Source organism: Pleuronectes platessa, chromosome 9 (assembly GCF_947347685.1).
Source record: "Pleuronectes platessa chromosome 9, fPlePla1.1, whole genome shotgun sequence".
NCBI lineage: Eukaryota > Metazoa > Chordata > Actinopteri > Pleuronectiformes > Pleuronectidae > Pleuronectes > Pleuronectes platessa.
This window is the reverse complement of record NC_070634.1, coordinates 7841294-7856475: the sequence shown is the minus strand read 5'-3', so window position 1 is coordinate 7856475 and position 15182 is coordinate 7841294. Positions and strand designations below refer to the sequence as shown.

Genomic DNA, 15182 nt, shown 5'->3' with positions numbered 1-15182 from the left:
AAACGTCAGCCTTCTCTCATGGGCAAACGGTCACATAGAATCAGGGCTAGAAAACAGGCACAGACTTTGAACAACACACAACGCTTTTCCTGCTATACTCTTCCTTTAACAAACATGAAGACGTCTCACTAGGCACGTTAACTTGTTGAATGACCGCACAAAAGCCGTTATGGATAATTAGATCATCAGCTTCTGTTCAAGTAAAAAGCATGATGTGAAGTTACGGCTCGTTTACTTTGTCTCTCAGCAGCTGTCAGTCACACACAGACAGAACAAGCGCCCCTCAGACCGCTGGGAGAAAAGAGGAACTTTTCTCATATTTGTTCTGACCTTTTGTCCTTCCTTTTTAATTATATACAATAACTATTGAGTCACGTAAAAGAAGACAGGACATTGACATCATCTTTGGCTGCAAAAAGGGAGAAATTAAAATGATTTCAGTTGGACTTTAATGGATTGTCTCGCAAGGTTTTTTGTCATTGTTATGCAGCATGTTTATATTTGTTTGCCTCAGATGCCATAGAGATAATTAAATTAGACAGAATGAAGAGAGATGAGAATTAAAACAGATTTTCCACTTGCACGTCCCTTTCCGCAGTGTCTTGTAGCCTTTGCATGGTCTCTCACTCCCCATCCTAGACGTGTTGACACTGTCACTCAGCTTGAGCTCCCTGCACAGATCACAGCTGCCCTCTGTGTTTTTCCTCAGGTTAAAAACTGTTGTGCTCTTCTAGTCTCAAGGGCAACACTCTTTCTTCTCTGTTGCCTCTACTGTGCCATGTCTCTTTCTCTCTCTCTCTCTCTCTCTCCCTCCTCATACATGCTCAGTTTCTGCCAGTAGAAGGTTTCCGTTAGCACTGAAGTGAGCTCACATGTGAGTGTTTCAGTTCCCTGAGCGTTTCCAGACCTGTGTGAGAGGGAGGTGATAAACTGCTGCTCCTTGCCCGTCAGGTCACTGTGTCTCGGCTGCCATGTTACAGCTCACTAATTCTTGGTCTTTCTCCCCTTCTGTTTTGTTTGTTGATGTTTTGTGTGTGTGTGTGTCTCTGTGTGTGTGTGTGACCTGCTCACCTTCTTGCTTAGCAAATGGAAAATCTAGCAGTAAGTGGTTCTCATATTATAGACTCTATAATAATTCAGACGAAACACTGACCATCTCATCTCTCTGTACACACCTGTGCTGTTGACATCCACAGACAAGCACACTGCAATCATCCCCCATCTGTATCTGTCTCTGCTTTGGTCCGTCATGCAACCCAGCTCAACTCCCCCCATCCCCCCATCCACCCAATCATAATTTTATCCTCTATTGTAATACATGTTTTTTTCTGTTTCTAAATTTGGACTTTTGGATAATCATTGTCTTACGTCTCTTTACTGCACTCTGATTCTCTCTGCTGACAGATGAAAATGTGTAAACTTGTATTCAGTGTAGAGTTGAGCAGTTTTCAGACATCAACTCCGGAGAATGTCCGCACAATGGGGTGCGGACTTTCTCCGGAGTTTGCGTTTAACATGTGTAGATCAGAGAACTCGCCGGCCTGACACACAAAGCCCCTGAGCGTTCAGGTGAGGAGCGGTGCAGCCGGCAGGGGAACGATGTAATGCATCAACGCCGCTGCAGGGATCATGTGTTTTTGTTTACAGCGCATCAACACTGGCGTCGGTTCTCGTCACCTAAAGCTCTCGAATCATATTGTCTTTCCAAAGTTGACATCTTGGTCTGTGTTCTACGAGTATGGGACTTCTATTTCATATTTCGTATGGAACTTATATTTCCGAGATATTTGTATTCTCTTTGTTTTTCACTTATACGTCTGTCACGTGTGAGAAACGACATCAACACGCCTACCCACTCCTCTCACTCTTTTGCTGTATTCTCACATCGACACATTTGGACAATATCCAGAGTTTTATTCTGGCAGGAGCAACAGAGTCCTACATTCGCGATCTCACATACCGCCCCTCCAGATAATTTTGGAATATTCAGAGTACCCTGAATTTCTGCTCACAGCTATTGTGATGATTTAATCGGGGGGTGCCGCCTAGGCAGTAGGACGGGATGGGTGGAGAGATCAAGGTGGAGATAACTTTCCTTTTGCATGTTTTTGGTTCCACTCCTATATCTGTACAAATTATCCTGATTTTTTTTCTTCTCCCTCCAAGTTCCCCTGGTTTAGTAATCACCCGACTCTCTGGGTCAGTCACTCAGTCCCGGTGTCCCTCAGGGAGCATTACAAGTCACGGAGACACGGACACTTTTCTAATTGACTAATTCTAGTAGTGTCACTTCTCGCTCCGTGGCCTGAATCAGACGACACCTCGCTCTAGGCCGTGTTAACATTCATCTACTCCCACGTCTCTAACCCAGGATACCCATCTGTCTAATCATCTGATCATCAGAATCATTTTCAGTGCAGCCCAGGAGATTATCAACCAGCTTGGGATTTTGATTAGCTTTTTTCTTTTCTCTCTCTAGGAGCTGGAGTTATGCCGCCGGCTGTATAAGCTGCACTTCCAGCTGCTGCTGCTCTTCCAGTCCTACTGTAAGCTCATCAGCAGGGTGGATACTATCAAGAGGGAGGCAGAGGTGAGAAAAAAATAATTGGTTGGGTGATGAATGAAAATGATCTGGATGTGCATCAACACATTTAGTATCTGAAGTCCATTGTACGTTTAGATGGAGTTTAAGGTTGCCTAAGAAAAGGAAATGTCAAACTGACGACTTATCTGTCTCATCTCTGTTGTCAGAGAAACAAGAACAGACAAATTGCATTACACTGCATCCAGCTGATAAAGACTTGTTTTCCCCTGCCTCACTGTCTCTTTTACATAAAAGACGGTTTGAACATTTGACTTCACATTCAACAGAGTTTATTATGTGTCTTAAAATAAAAAAAGAGTAGTCATAAAAAAGTCTTAAATATGTATAAATATTGTTTTAAATACATTTAAATCTGAATTATATTATCTAAGATAATACCTCAACTTTATCTTCAGTTATGGGGAAGTGTAAAATATTCTGGCACTCTGATCTTCATATCAATGATACTTGTCATAGGTCTTAAATATAATCATGGTCTTACATGTTTTTTTATTCAACTTGTTGAAACCTGCAAACCAAACCCAGTTTGAATGATGCACAAGTCAATAAGTTGTATTGTAAAGTCCAGTTCAGATTTTTTTGTTAAATAATCTGCTGAATCTTCTCTGCAGCCCATCTCTGTCTGTGCTGCACCTCGATGGAGCTTTAAATAGATCAAAGATCTTAATGAAATAACTTCTGACTGATGTGGTCAGCTCTTTTATCCAAATTTAAACTGGGTTCTTTTTTTAGGTGACCAACATGTCTGAAGAGCTCACCATCCTTGAGAGCTGTTTGAAGGAGGCAGAAACGAGACATGAAACTGAGGAGGATGTGTGTATGTCGGACACGGCTCAGACCAACACAGAGACGGCCATCCAGTCCCTCATCGAATCTCTGAGAGCCAGAGACTTCACGTCTGCTCTCACACAGGTCAAAATCTTTAGGTAAGAAACGACTCACTAATGACAAGACACTAATGAAGACGAGTCAGACTTAGAGTTGTCAGTCCTGAAGTAGTTTAAATGATTAGTCACAGGGCCAGAATATCACTGTGTGCAGCTAATTGCAATATCTGTATAATGTCATGCATATCAATGCAATTTAAATGCAACGCCCCCTGAAAGTATTTGGAATTTCTGATGTGGATCATCAAACTAATGAGTTGTTTTCAGATCCCTGTCACACTGAATAGATTTATAAATAAGAGAAGCACTGCTGTTGCCCCTGAAGCCTTCGCAAGAACGAGAAACTTTGTTCTGATGTTTCAAGTCAGCTGCTGTCAATCACATGCTAACATAACTAATGCCATTAGCCAACTGAAGATCACATATCCAAATAAAGGACCTATTGAATTTCATATAGGTCTATACTATATCCCTTCAATAAGTTTCTTGGTAATCCATCCAGTAGTTATTTTGTAATCTTGCGACGATAAAATGGTCCAGGGTGAAAACATAACCCCCTGGTGGAGGTGCTGGAAGTCCTTAAATATAATAGCATCTTGTGTTCTACCAAATCCTCTCTCCACTTTCTAACCACACCCCCTATGTCCTCAGGTCTATGTGGCCCAACGACATCTTTGGCAACGAGAGCGATAATGCAATTCAGACCCTTCTGCACATCTACTTCCGTCACCAGACGCTGGGCCAGACGGGCTGCCTGGCTGTCGTGGGCCCTAGCAGGGACCAGTCTCAGGCAAGCACCCGCCTCATGGAGCTCAACCTGCAGATCCGTGAGGCTCTGAGTCAGGCCCAGGCCTGCCAGCCCCATACCACCATGGTCAGCACTGGACTGTGATTCTGTGGCACTGCAGACTAGACTGGACTAAAGTCCCCCCCCCCCCCCCCCCCCCCCCCCCCCCTCGCCTCAGCTGTAGAGAGAGAGCACCGACAGCGAGGGGCTTGGGGGGAGGAGGACGAGAGAGAGAGACTCCACCTTTTAAAGGGCTAAAGGATGTGTGGGAATAACTGTGACTCTAAATATATATTATTACATGTATGAATGCTTAAAGCTAATATCTTTTTCCCAGACTAAGCCAACTTGCAAAATTCAGTTGCAATAAGTCATGTGGTGGTGTGCTTGGGAAAGAATAGGAGAGGACGCAGTGGGATGATAATCTTTTTTCAGTTTTTTGATTTTCGTTTTTTGTTTTTCTTTTGCTGGATCTAACATGACGAGCATATCGAACCGACCGCCGGCCTCTCCGGGGGCCCGGCGCCGGGAGGTGGTGTACGTAAGTGTGCTTACACACCGTCTAGATTCATAAGCAAAAACAGAAAAATCTTGTTTGAAAAAAAAGATTTTCCAAAGCATGCTTGAAAGAGAAAAGCACTGCAAGAATTATTTTTTTGAAAATGTATTTTCTATTAGAGCTAACATCTTAGGTTGTAAATGTTAGGGTATTTAACATGTGATTGTAACCCTGCGGGAGACGTTTGCCTTCAGGGAGTGTAAAAAGAGAAATATATATCCGTTTATTGATCTGCTTTGAGAGGAGAGTCCCCTTCAACAGGTCGTCACGCAAAACTCACTCTTAAACCAAATAAGTAGCTGCCTTTAGAGACTCTTTGACTGTGTGATATATATTGGATATTCTGGTATACGCTCACACACAAATGCATATACTTGCACACAGGTGCAGACTGGCTACAACTCATTATGGAAACATAACTTATTTTACTCTGTATATATTTTAGAAAATGTATAGTGTAAAACCAGTATTTTTCCCTTGTACTTTTGTGTAATGCACTGTTCATCCGAGTAGGATGTATGTATAAAGCTAATGTGATGAGAGAAAGCCACGACCAGATTTGAGTCATTAATGATCCGCTCTGCCTTTTTGTTACCCAGTCACACAAACTTCAAAATTTCCCAAAGGCTGCGTTGGTTGGTGGTGGTCTGCTAAAAGAGGGTCAGGGCTCATTTGGGACAGGCCACCTCTGCCTTGCTGACGGGGGAAGGCGTGGGAGATCTAATGTAGCCTTCATCTCCTGTTTGACCGCACCGATCCAGCCAAGCCCCTCATAAGCATTCCTGATCTCTACTGTGATCTGCCCGCACAGCGCCCCCTGCTTAACGCCTCATGAAGGGAGATGAAGATTTGAGTTTGATCGCTTCGCAAAGCAGCGCTCACCCATCACACTCTGATCCCCAGCCGTCACTGAAGCTGCGCTACGCTTTCAGGAACGGCCCCTTCTTGCTGCTACTGCAGGACATGAATCATTACCTGAAAGCTTTCTGGAAATCTTGTCATGGCACATTGTAACAGTCACTGTACTCATTCCTCAGAGCTTTTTTTCCTCCCTGCTTGTCTGGTACATTTTAATGCTGTTCTTAATTATTTAATGAATATATTATTTACCTGGAAGATGTTTTAATGTAGAGGTGCATTATACTTTTTTTTCTTGTTCACTCACATACCAGCCTTCTCTCTGGAAAAATAAAAATCTAATCCTACAGTATGACATGGTTGTATGTTGTTCCAATTGTGGAAACATGACTATAACAATGTGTTCATTAAGTTTGAGATTGTGGATTAATACACAGGGCTTTGATATAGTACCACTCATTCCCAACAGCCTTAAATTAAATCGAGCTGCACCAAATTGCGCACAGTTAAATGCTTATTTACAATAGAGATCTAAGATTTGTTCCCTGGGACTTTAAAAACACGCTTTAGCACAAGGTAAGTGAGAAATTCAAGGATTCCTTCTTGACCCATTTACAGTCCTGCCAATTTCCAACAAATTGGTTTAGTAGTTTTTGTATCTGCTCAGAGCACATACCTCAACCAAAAGGCCCTGAGTTATGAAAACATTTAAATTCACTAGGTCGGAATTTTTGCTTGGAGCTGCACCTAAATATCACACCTCCAAATGTATACATTTTGGCATCAAGATCCATTGAGAAATACATTTGGAAAATTTCAACCAAAATTAAATGAGTTGTTATTTAGGACACCTTACAGCTCCCCCATAAATTGTTTTAGTAATGAAATGTTTGCATAATCCTGCGTTTGTGGGATTAGGTAGAGACCAAGGTGTCTGGATTACAGCAGCAGAAACATTAGGTTATAGGTAGTGATCAACTTGTCCATTACAGACGCCTGCATCAAACACTCACTGAGAGAGGGCTTCAGTCTTAGTCCGATAGTTTAGGTTAATCTTATTTTTACATTTTTCCCTAAATCAGTTGGATTGCGATTACCAAGCATCCTTTAATCTGTTCCATCTCTTGCAGGTTAATGCCTCCAGCTCTAGTTTCTCAGTCAGGACTTGAGTGAACACAGCTTTAGTACAGAGTGCACGGTTGCCTTTTATTACATTTTAAAGTGTGTTCTTACCATTGATTTCAACAACAAAACGCATGAAAAAAAGTACTGAAACATATGCTTTACATTCAAGATGCTGTCATTGCATCTTGTAAACATGGCACTAGGCTGAAGACGTCGGCCCCACAGTGGACGTGGTTCTGATGCAGGAAGGCAGAGTTCGGTGGGGCCGTCAGATGATGTACTTGAAGCTGAACGTGCTGTCGCAGGAGAGACGCTTGCCTTTGCATCGGCCGCACAAGTCCTGTCTGTGGGGCCGCTTGGGGTCGACGTGGCGCTGTGTTGATGCACAGCAGCAACGTGCTTTGTTGCAGGTCTGGGGTAAAAACAAAAGTGAGGTTGGCTTGCATTTAGCAGAGACTCGTGAGCCGTTTCATTTTACAGGAGGAGGAGGGCTTACGTGACATGTGATGTCCTCCACGCGATACGGGTTGAACTCCTTTTGGCATTTCCTACAGTACTGCTTGAAGTAAACCTGGAACACACATGACCTCAGTTAGAACGCCTTCTCGAACTGAAGCTTTAAAACAATGTTGTCATAGCCAATTCAAATTATACATGATGGGCACCAGTACTGCACAAATCTGAGAAGGCACAAAAAGTATGTCCTAAAACCACAAGTCATGCTGGTACAACAGGCCCGACTTGGTGTGACCGTAACGGGGGGGTTATGAGTGCTCACCTTGTTGGTGCCCTGAACGCACCACACGTAGGCACTCTCCCAACGAAGGTTACACCCTCTGCAGTGATAATATCCATACTTCTGTTCCAGGAACTGAGGAGGCAAAAGGGTCAGGCACTGAAGTGTTAACGCCATTTTTGTCCACAGCCGATCACTACAAACAACGAGGAACCATCCCACCCGACTGGGTCAGGTGAGACTACTCTGATCAGACGGGGCCTGGTTTGTAATGATACATTTCCACACTTCAGAATCAAATGTTCAGTCCCATTGGCAGAGAGAAACAAACTCAAAAGTGACTCAACTTTATTCGACATGATTCAGGTTTTATAAATATCATAGCGAGTTATATTGGATGGCACGGTGCCGCCTTTTGTCTTCCAGTCACATGACTTGCCTCGGTTGGTGGCGGCGGGGCTCATGTGGCACAGCCCACCTCTTGGTGGAGGCAGCATGGGAGATCTAATGTAGCCTGAATCTCAACCCTCAATCAGGACACTGCTTCTATCCGTCTAGTTCAGGGGTGTCCAAACTTTTTATCCCGAGGGCCATATATAAAAAAAAATACGAAGGTCTGGGCCACTCGCGCCGCCACACCGTTTTTTTTAAGCGGGTCAATTTTCAATCGATGGCCGTAGTTTGGACACCCCGGTCTAGTTTATCAAGGAAAATTTGATTTACGTGTACATAAAAAAAGAACTCGTAACTGTTTACTACCACTTGGGGGAAATTTTATTCCTGGTTTTGTTTTGAAATATGATATTTGAGCAGGTATTAATTGTGATTAATTCATCATGATGCCAGTGCAGGTAGGAAGACGTTAATGGCTGAAGTTAAAGGGTTGATAACACTTAAAAGTAATTGAGGTTAACTTGGGGAAACTAGGGCATGTCAGTAGTAAATGGGGAGGGTCAGAGTTTCCTCCCTTTTGAAACAAACTCACCTGGAACCGGACCCTCGCCTTGACCTTTGACCCCTCAGTAGCTGTCTGCACCTCCTCACCCTTCACCTGTCGGATCTTCTGACGCTGCTCCGGGACCTCGCCCTTCCTCCCGCCCTCCCCCTCCCGGCCCGGCTCGCTCTTGGTGCCGTCGCCCTCCGCCGCGGACTCGGGCGGCTCCCCGGGCGGCTCACCGCAGGAGGCCTCGCTGCTGTTGTTGTTCTCATCCACCAGGAAGGAGGTGACGCTCCTGTAGGCGACGGGCGAGTACACGGCGAGGGTGCGGGGGTACCGGACCCCGGCCGCCGCCCTGGGGCTGCCGCCGCCAGGTGCCGCCGCGGGCTCCTGCTGACCCATGCGCCGGAAGTCCCGCTTCATGGAGAGGAGCGTCCGCGGGCCGATGGAGCACTGCACCGAGGCGTCCCGCTTCGGGTTCACCTGCACCGACACATCCTTGGTGTTGGCCTTGCGGAGCCTCGGGGTGAGCTTGGGGTTGATCTGGGAGAGGATGGACTTGAGTTGGGCGCGCTGCTGGTTGTTGAAGGCGTCGGACGCGTCGCTGTAGTGGGACAAGTAACTTTTATATTTCCAGCCCGCCTCTTTAGCCCTGGGATATCTGCCCGTGTACGGGTTATAAGATGAGTAGAAGTAGCTGTCGAATGGCTCGTCACCATACGTGGCCATTTTGTTCAACCAACCCCGGCTGTGAGGTGCCGCCATTTAAGTAGATGGACTCACGCGCGCCTTCTCCATCAGGTCTAATCACGGACAGGTGAGGAAGTGATGTCACGTGACAAGGTAAACACGTTTCTCTGTACAATCTTTATTTACTCATAAACACGTGCTTATATTATTTTGATGATGATGATTATGCACATGCACATGGTCACACTGAAATCTGAACATGAAGAGTTCACACACACACACACACACACACACACACACAGTTATTCAAGCTGCTACATTGCATTGATGAGTGATGATTAATGTCACTTTCACTTTACAGGTAACACAGCCACGTGTTGTGGTTTTTATCAGTTTATCACACATGTAACATGTCAAAGTTGAAATGAAGGAAGCTTTTAACATAAAGCAGCCCCCCCCCCCCCCCCGCCCCAGTATTATCTCTGTGAATGACGGCGATAAATCCACCTGCAGGTCCTGTTCTGCTCCATTCCATCTGTGGAGTGTTAATCTAATGATATATTAGTAAATTAAACAGGGGTTGGATGAGGAGGGCAGGGGTCCAGCATGATGGTGTTGGGGTCACTCACTGTCACAGCACCATAAGACGAGTCAAAGTCCTCGTCATCCTCAAACCTCTGGTATGTTATATCCCCGCCGTCTGCCGTGGGATCGGGTTTGTGCAGGACCTCCTTCCTGTACATCCTGTAGGCCAGGATGAAGATGCCGGCCTCAGCTGCTTGGAACAAGGCGTACAGCAGAGGGAACATGTACATCCCTCCCATCAGCTGCGGGGGGAAGGCCAGCTTCAGGATGGCCGTGCACAGCTGCACGTTCTGGCAGCCGGTCTCCATGGAGACGGACCTGCAGCTGCTGGGCGGCAGGGAGAAGAGCTTGGCCAGGCCGTAACCTGCAGCATAGCCACACATAGGCATCAGGATAGCCACCACGTAGACGGAAGGCGGGATGGTGGACAGCAGGTCCGGCCCCAGCATCGCTCCAGTCAGGATGAAGAGCATTATAAGGGTGACGAGCAGGGACCACAGGGAGGCCTGGAGAAACAGGAAGTCAGAATGAAGGTGATTCTTCACATGCTGCTGTTTTCTACTATAGGACACATTTTACTGGGCATCCAGAAAACAGAATCACTTCCTTGGTCTCCCTCGGATTTCTCTCCTGTTTTTTAAAGAACTTTGTGTGTTTTTGATTAGGGATTAAAGGGAAAAGGGGGATGTCACGTGTTGTTAAGACTTTTGAGTTTTTTGAGTTATAACAATAAAAGTGACTTGAAATGGACTTGATGTTTTAAGCACGACTGGGCTGTTTAAAGTAATTGTCTATTGGCAGTGATGTGATCCTCCATTACGTGTGGCTTTTATCAGAAGAGAGAGGGAGGAGCTCTTCCTGACACAGAGCCTCTGATGTCACTGTTCCTGCGGTCAGCATCCCCCTCTACGTGCGACAGGCACAGAGAATTACGCACTGCGCTTTTGCGCAAAGGTAAATGACTCAGACATAAGCGACACAAAACAAATTACGACTTTAACGGATTTAAACATGTTCAACAATTGGAAAGTAACTTTGACACATTGCTTTCAATTACCTTTAAAACAATGTCGGCCACACGCGTGTAGCGGTACCTCAGCATGACTCCTAGACCAATGGGGATGAGCGTGCTGCACAGGGTCAGGATGATGGCCCCAAAAGGCATGAGGTTGACCACAGGTGTGTTGATCCACGCGCGGCTGTAGATCCACAGACACAGCGGCATCAGCACGAGCGCCAGCAGCGTGGACGATATGGTCATGATGATGCTGTGGAGTGAAGAGCAAAGACAAAGCAAAGGATGGATGTGATCACCGGTCAAAGTGTTGGATCATTGTCAAGTGGCTGAAAATCGCTCGTGTGTTACTTTACGCGCCAGTGCGCAATCGGCTGAACAGCCTGCTATGCGTAAAAGTGAAGTGAGTACAGCAGCTCTACCTCAGGTTCATCTCCCCGTGCACCAGCAGGGACATGATGTTTGACAAGTTTCCTCCCGGGCAGCAGCCGCAGAGGAGAACAGCCATCGCTGCCACATCATCCAGAGAGAAGGCAAGAGCCAAAAGAAAGGCCACCAAGGGCATGATAACAAACTGACACACCAGTGCCAGCAGCACCCCGATGGGTCTGCGGATATGTTCACCAAGCTGGCTCACATCCACCGTACAGCCCAATCCCAGCATGGTGAAGCAAAGGACGAGTCCCACGATTACATTGATTCCGTGACTGAGCGGGGAATCCCAAAAGGCGGGCATCAGGTTGGGGGATTCCGTCGGCGGAACGGCCATAAAGTCCAATCCAGCTCCAGCGGCTGTCCTCAATGTGCTGCCTTCAAGAATCATGGCACCACCGGCTCCTCCTGATCCAACCGCGGCTCCATCTAAAACTCGCTTCAAAGTGTCCAGCAATGGAAAATCTATCAAACCAGCTCTTTGTACGTTGCCACCGATCCGACTGGAGTTCTCCATGGTGGAAGAGATCAGAGAGGCTCCACCGTCAGTCTGTGTCCGTAGGAGCCCGTGCGTAAAAGTGATTCCCCTAGTGGCGCACTGTCACTTCTCACAAAGTGCAGAGGATCCAGTGGACAGAGGATGTGATGGTGCCATGGCACTGACAGTCTTAACGTGACTCACTGAGTCCGACTGGTGCCACGGATTGGTTCACCGATAGACGCACATCGCTGGAGGGGAGTGTGCACACGGTCTCAAGCTTTAGCCAGAGTTATAACGGGCCAATCAATAACGCCCAGGCTGCCCTTTTAACGTCGCCCGCTGGAAGGAGAAAGGTCCACAAAATATCAATCTAATTATTATATATTGACAGTTTTCAATTTTCTAAATTACACAAAGCCCATCAACGGCTATTGAACCTCCGATATCTGTGAAGCTGTATGAAGGAGATCACGTAGAGCTTCTGTGTGCCTGCAAAAAGTTTGGTAGCTGTTTATTTTGTACACGTGTAATTCAAATTTGTGCCGAACCATTTTAAACAGTGAGGTTTCACACAGTTTGAGCGATGGACTCACACTTTTGTTTTGGCGTGTGACCCGAAGCTATAGCTACAAACCTCAGGGGTGGGGTTTAGTTTAGATTGAAAAAATGTCCTGTTACAGACGTAACTTCAATTACAGAGGCTCACTGGGTTAAAACTCTCTTGTCAAAGATTGAGTTTTATACATATAAATGAATGCATTTTCTATGTTTCACAGGCTACATGTACAACTTCAGGTCCAGTATAAGCACCGGACAGCTCCACAGAGAGCTAAACAGAATCGACGGCTGCCATGCTGGATGTCAATGACCAATGAGTGGTTGTCGGTGATTGGACAATGCTGAACCCACTGTGAGCTTGTGGAGTTTCACCCGTCTCTTAGTTGACCAGCCTGATAAACCTTTCCTCCTGATTCCAGCAAGTTAAACAATGTGATCATCTACACTGACCACAACCTATCGACGGCTGATCCAAGGCTTCAAGGTCTTTACCCAACATTTTGTATCATCATTTATTCTTGTGTTTTTCTCCTCCTTTTCCTCCCGCCCTGGTGTACCTGACGAGTGATAACATGGAAGGTGATTTTAAGGGAGGCTGGAGTAGAAGCTCTTTGTCTCCCTCCTCCATTTGAGCTGCAGCAGTCCTCATCATCGTGGCGCGGTTTATATTGTTTCTATTGAAGTTGACCTCGAGTTGGGGGTCTAGTCATCCTGTTTTAGGTTTTTGTTCATATTAGTTAATTCACTTGGGTAGTCATGAGGGCGTTTCTGGGATCTGAGGCCCACTGCGTTGTTGGTCCTTATCTTCTCATGTTTTGTTGTTTTTGGCCGCTCCTACACACTCCCATAGTTTCATTTAAGGACATTTGAATTCTGATGATATAACAATTTTCCCTTTAACTGTAAGTGGCGTGGCGTCCTCCTGATGTGTTGTGGCCGTAACACCTAATCCCTAACAGACGTCAGTAGAGTATATCAGTGGTAAAAAAAAGACCGATTTTTGATCAGGAACAATGTGGTGGATTTGTCCTTTAAGCTGGAGCTGAAGAGCTGGAAGAAGTGAATCCTGGGAGATGAGTCTGTAGTGAAGACAGCTGTTTGTCGAGCTTGAGTAAGCACAGCCTGCATGAGTGAAAACTGTGCTGATCTTTATACTTGTGCAGCAAACTATGAAATTCTGCCTCCTTCCTCTTTTGTTGGCTTCACCATGAAGTGTGCGCATGATGCACGAGTCTTCCTCTAAATCATCTACAGCTGGACGATGCACGTAGAATTCATAAATGATCAGTCTGAGTAACATCCATGACTGATTGTGGGTCAACCTGAGAGGGTTGTCATGACTTCTGGAATTAGAAGAAATGCTTTGAGATTGGAAACTGTCACGTTGCTGAAGTGGCAAGTACAAAAAAACACATTAATGGAGACGCTGAGAGGTTGCATGTTCTGTTTTCCAAAGAGTTAATGGCCATGGGAAGCAATGAGACATCCAATGCCTATAGTATCATGCTTCAGCTCAACTGAACAGCTAACAATAAACATGTTAACACAACCAAAGGGCATCAAAACGTTTCTTGTGGAGTCCAATGTCAGCTGCGTTTACGAGCTGGTGATGCCGATCACAGAAATCCTCTTAGGACCAGACCGTCTCATTTCAGTTAGGCCTTCCCGGTCTACGTTGCCCATGAGGGAGGCCGTCTTTGTGGGCATTGTGCTATGTGTTAACTTGAGTTCATTAGAACAAGTAATAATGTTAGAGTAAAATAATGTTTCTGGTGAAAAAATTGTTTTAAAATGTTCCAATTGTGCCTTTTATATGTGGATTTGTGTAGAGCGTATATTGTGTGTCACCGTTCAACAAACTTGAATTCCAGGTGAATTGATTTGCCACAGGAAGTGAATCTTTTATCCGCCCCTTTGTTTCATAGATTGAAGTTAACGGGAGGTGAAGGTTCGCCACAGTAACATTGGCGTGTGGGCCAGGGCCCTTGAACAGCCAGAGTTTGTGATGTCACAAACCTCAAAAACCAATCCGATTCATTGGGTGTGAGGGGCTCAGTGGCTGGAAAAAGCTCCTGAACTGCAGGTGAGATGTGAGGGTGGAGAGATGTGGGGCAGTGGTGGAGTCACTTTAGCATATCCATAAACCCCATTACTGAAATGAAGGTGTGGAGCTATATCTCAGCAATTTAAAGCCCATCAGTGGAATTTGTTCATGAACAAAGAAGACTTATAGGGGCTGTATTAAACAGGTGCCAAGTGACTACACCTGACCTGACCTGATGACAATGTACAACACTTCATTCAGAGGTACAGGAGGAATGTTTCATTAACCATAGTTAGACTCCATAACCCATTTTTCATTCTTTTTTATAATTTCAATTTGCTGAATCAATCCGACAACAACATTGTCCTGATTTTTATTAATATTGTCTCTTTTTCTCTGGTCAAGGTCAAACAGCTCGAGCAGTGTTTGTGAAATATTATTTTCTGCTGCTTGGACAGCTGACTCCTCAAAGTAATTCATTTTTTTCAGCGCAGCATCGTCTTGCCTGTGTTTATTAACCTTGCTCTTCTGGATGTGACTCGCCCACATGTGTCCTATGCGTGTGCAGCCCACAGACCGAGACCCTCAGAGAGAAACTCCTTGGTGCCTCACACAGAGGAAGCTGAGCGCCCAGAGAAAATAAAAGTACTGACGTCACAGGTCTTCAGGGCACCGAGGCTGGAATGGGATGGGACAGTCTGCACCAGTCAGTGACTCAGGCTGTCGTCGGTCTCCTCCCCTTCCCGGAGACACACTGTGTCCCCCATTAACCAATGGGTGACTCCAGGTACGTAATGCAGCGACTGCCCGTGCACAGAATACACAATGTGTGACTTGCCTGTTAGTGGCTGGATGAGACACTGACACAGACCTAGAATATATT

General features: G+C 45.6%; 3 protein-coding genes and 1 long non-coding RNA gene across 16 annotated transcripts in view; 2 read left to right on the top strand and 2 right to left on the bottom strand.

The window, feature by feature from the left end:
• fryl (furry homolog, like) overlaps nucleotides 1–4430 on the top strand; it is a 69688-nt gene extending 65258 nt beyond the window's left edge. For 9 of the 13 annotated variants that reach the window (XM_053431038.1, XM_053431034.1, XM_053431032.1 and 6 more), the window contains 4 exons: nucleotides 1084–1101; nucleotides 2480–2590; nucleotides 3338–3531; nucleotides 4144–4430. In XM_053431038.1, the coding sequence (XP_053287013.1) occupies nucleotides 1084–1101; nucleotides 2480–2590; nucleotides 3338–3531; nucleotides 4144–4384 (564 nt within the window). In that variant the 3' untranslated portion in view covers nucleotides 4385–4430. The remainder of the gene's footprint in view (nucleotides 1–1083; nucleotides 1102–2479; nucleotides 2591–3337; nucleotides 3532–4143) is intronic. The other 4 variants (XM_053431031.1, XM_053431039.1, XM_053431033.1 and 1 more) reach the window with 3 other exon arrangements.
• Nucleotides 4431–7089: 2659 nt separating this feature from the next.
• zar1 (zygote arrest 1) lies at nucleotides 7090–9298 on the bottom strand. Its single transcript, XM_053430301.1, has 4 exons — nucleotides 8543–9298; nucleotides 7600–7692; nucleotides 7318–7392; nucleotides 7090–7233 (listed from the first exon to the last, which is right to left on the bottom strand). Exons 1-4 carry the CDS (start codon nucleotides 9257–9259, stop codon nucleotides 7090–7092), a joined length of 1029 nt encoding a protein of 342 aa, XP_053286276.1. The 5' UTR covers nucleotides 9260–9298.
• Nucleotides 9299–9753: 455 nt separating this feature from the next.
• On the bottom strand, nucleotides 9754–11733 carry slc10a4 (solute carrier family 10 member 4). Its single transcript, XM_053430300.1, has 3 exons — nucleotides 11207–11733; nucleotides 10827–11037; nucleotides 9754–10275 (listed from the first exon to the last, which is right to left on the bottom strand). Exons 1-3 carry the CDS (start codon nucleotides 11731–11733, stop codon nucleotides 9754–9756), a joined length of 1260 nt encoding a protein of 419 aa, XP_053286275.1.
• Nucleotides 11734–12564: 831 nt separating this feature from the next.
• LOC128447895 (uncharacterized) lies at nucleotides 12565–15068 on the top strand. Its single transcript, XR_008339680.1, has 4 exons — nucleotides 12565–12739; nucleotides 14181–14562; nucleotides 14705–14770; nucleotides 14868–15068. It is a non-coding gene; the product is annotated as an uncharacterized LOC128447895 (long non-coding RNA).
• The last annotated feature ends 114 nt before the right edge of the window (nucleotides 15069–15182 follow it).

Bases quoted from the DNA above. Each gene is read 5' to 3' on its own strand.
- slc10a4 (XM_053430300.1), bottom strand. From the start codon at position 11,733: ATGGAGAACTCCAGTCGGATCGGTGGCAACGTACAAAGAGCTGGTTTG. The intron at 11,038-11,206 runs GTAGAGCTGCTG...TTCACTCCACAG, and splicing joins CACGGGGAGATGAACCTGAG to CATCATCATGACCATATCGT. The intron at 10,276-10,826 runs GTAATTGAAAGC...CTGTTTCTCCAG, and splicing joins TGGCCGACATTGTTTTAAAG to GCCTCCCTGTGGTCCCTGCT.
- zar1 (XM_053430301.1), bottom strand. From the start codon at position 9,259: ATGGCGGCACCTCACAGCCGGGGTTGGTTGAACAAAATGGCCACGTAT. The intron at 7,693-8,542 runs GTGAGTTTGTTT...TTGCCTCCTCAG, and splicing joins AGGCGAGGGTCCGGTTCCAG to TTCCTGGAACAGAAGTATGG. The intron at 7,393-7,599 runs GTGAGCACTCAT...TGTGTGTTCCAG, and splicing joins GCGTTCAGGGCACCAACAAG to GTTTACTTCAAGCAGTACTG.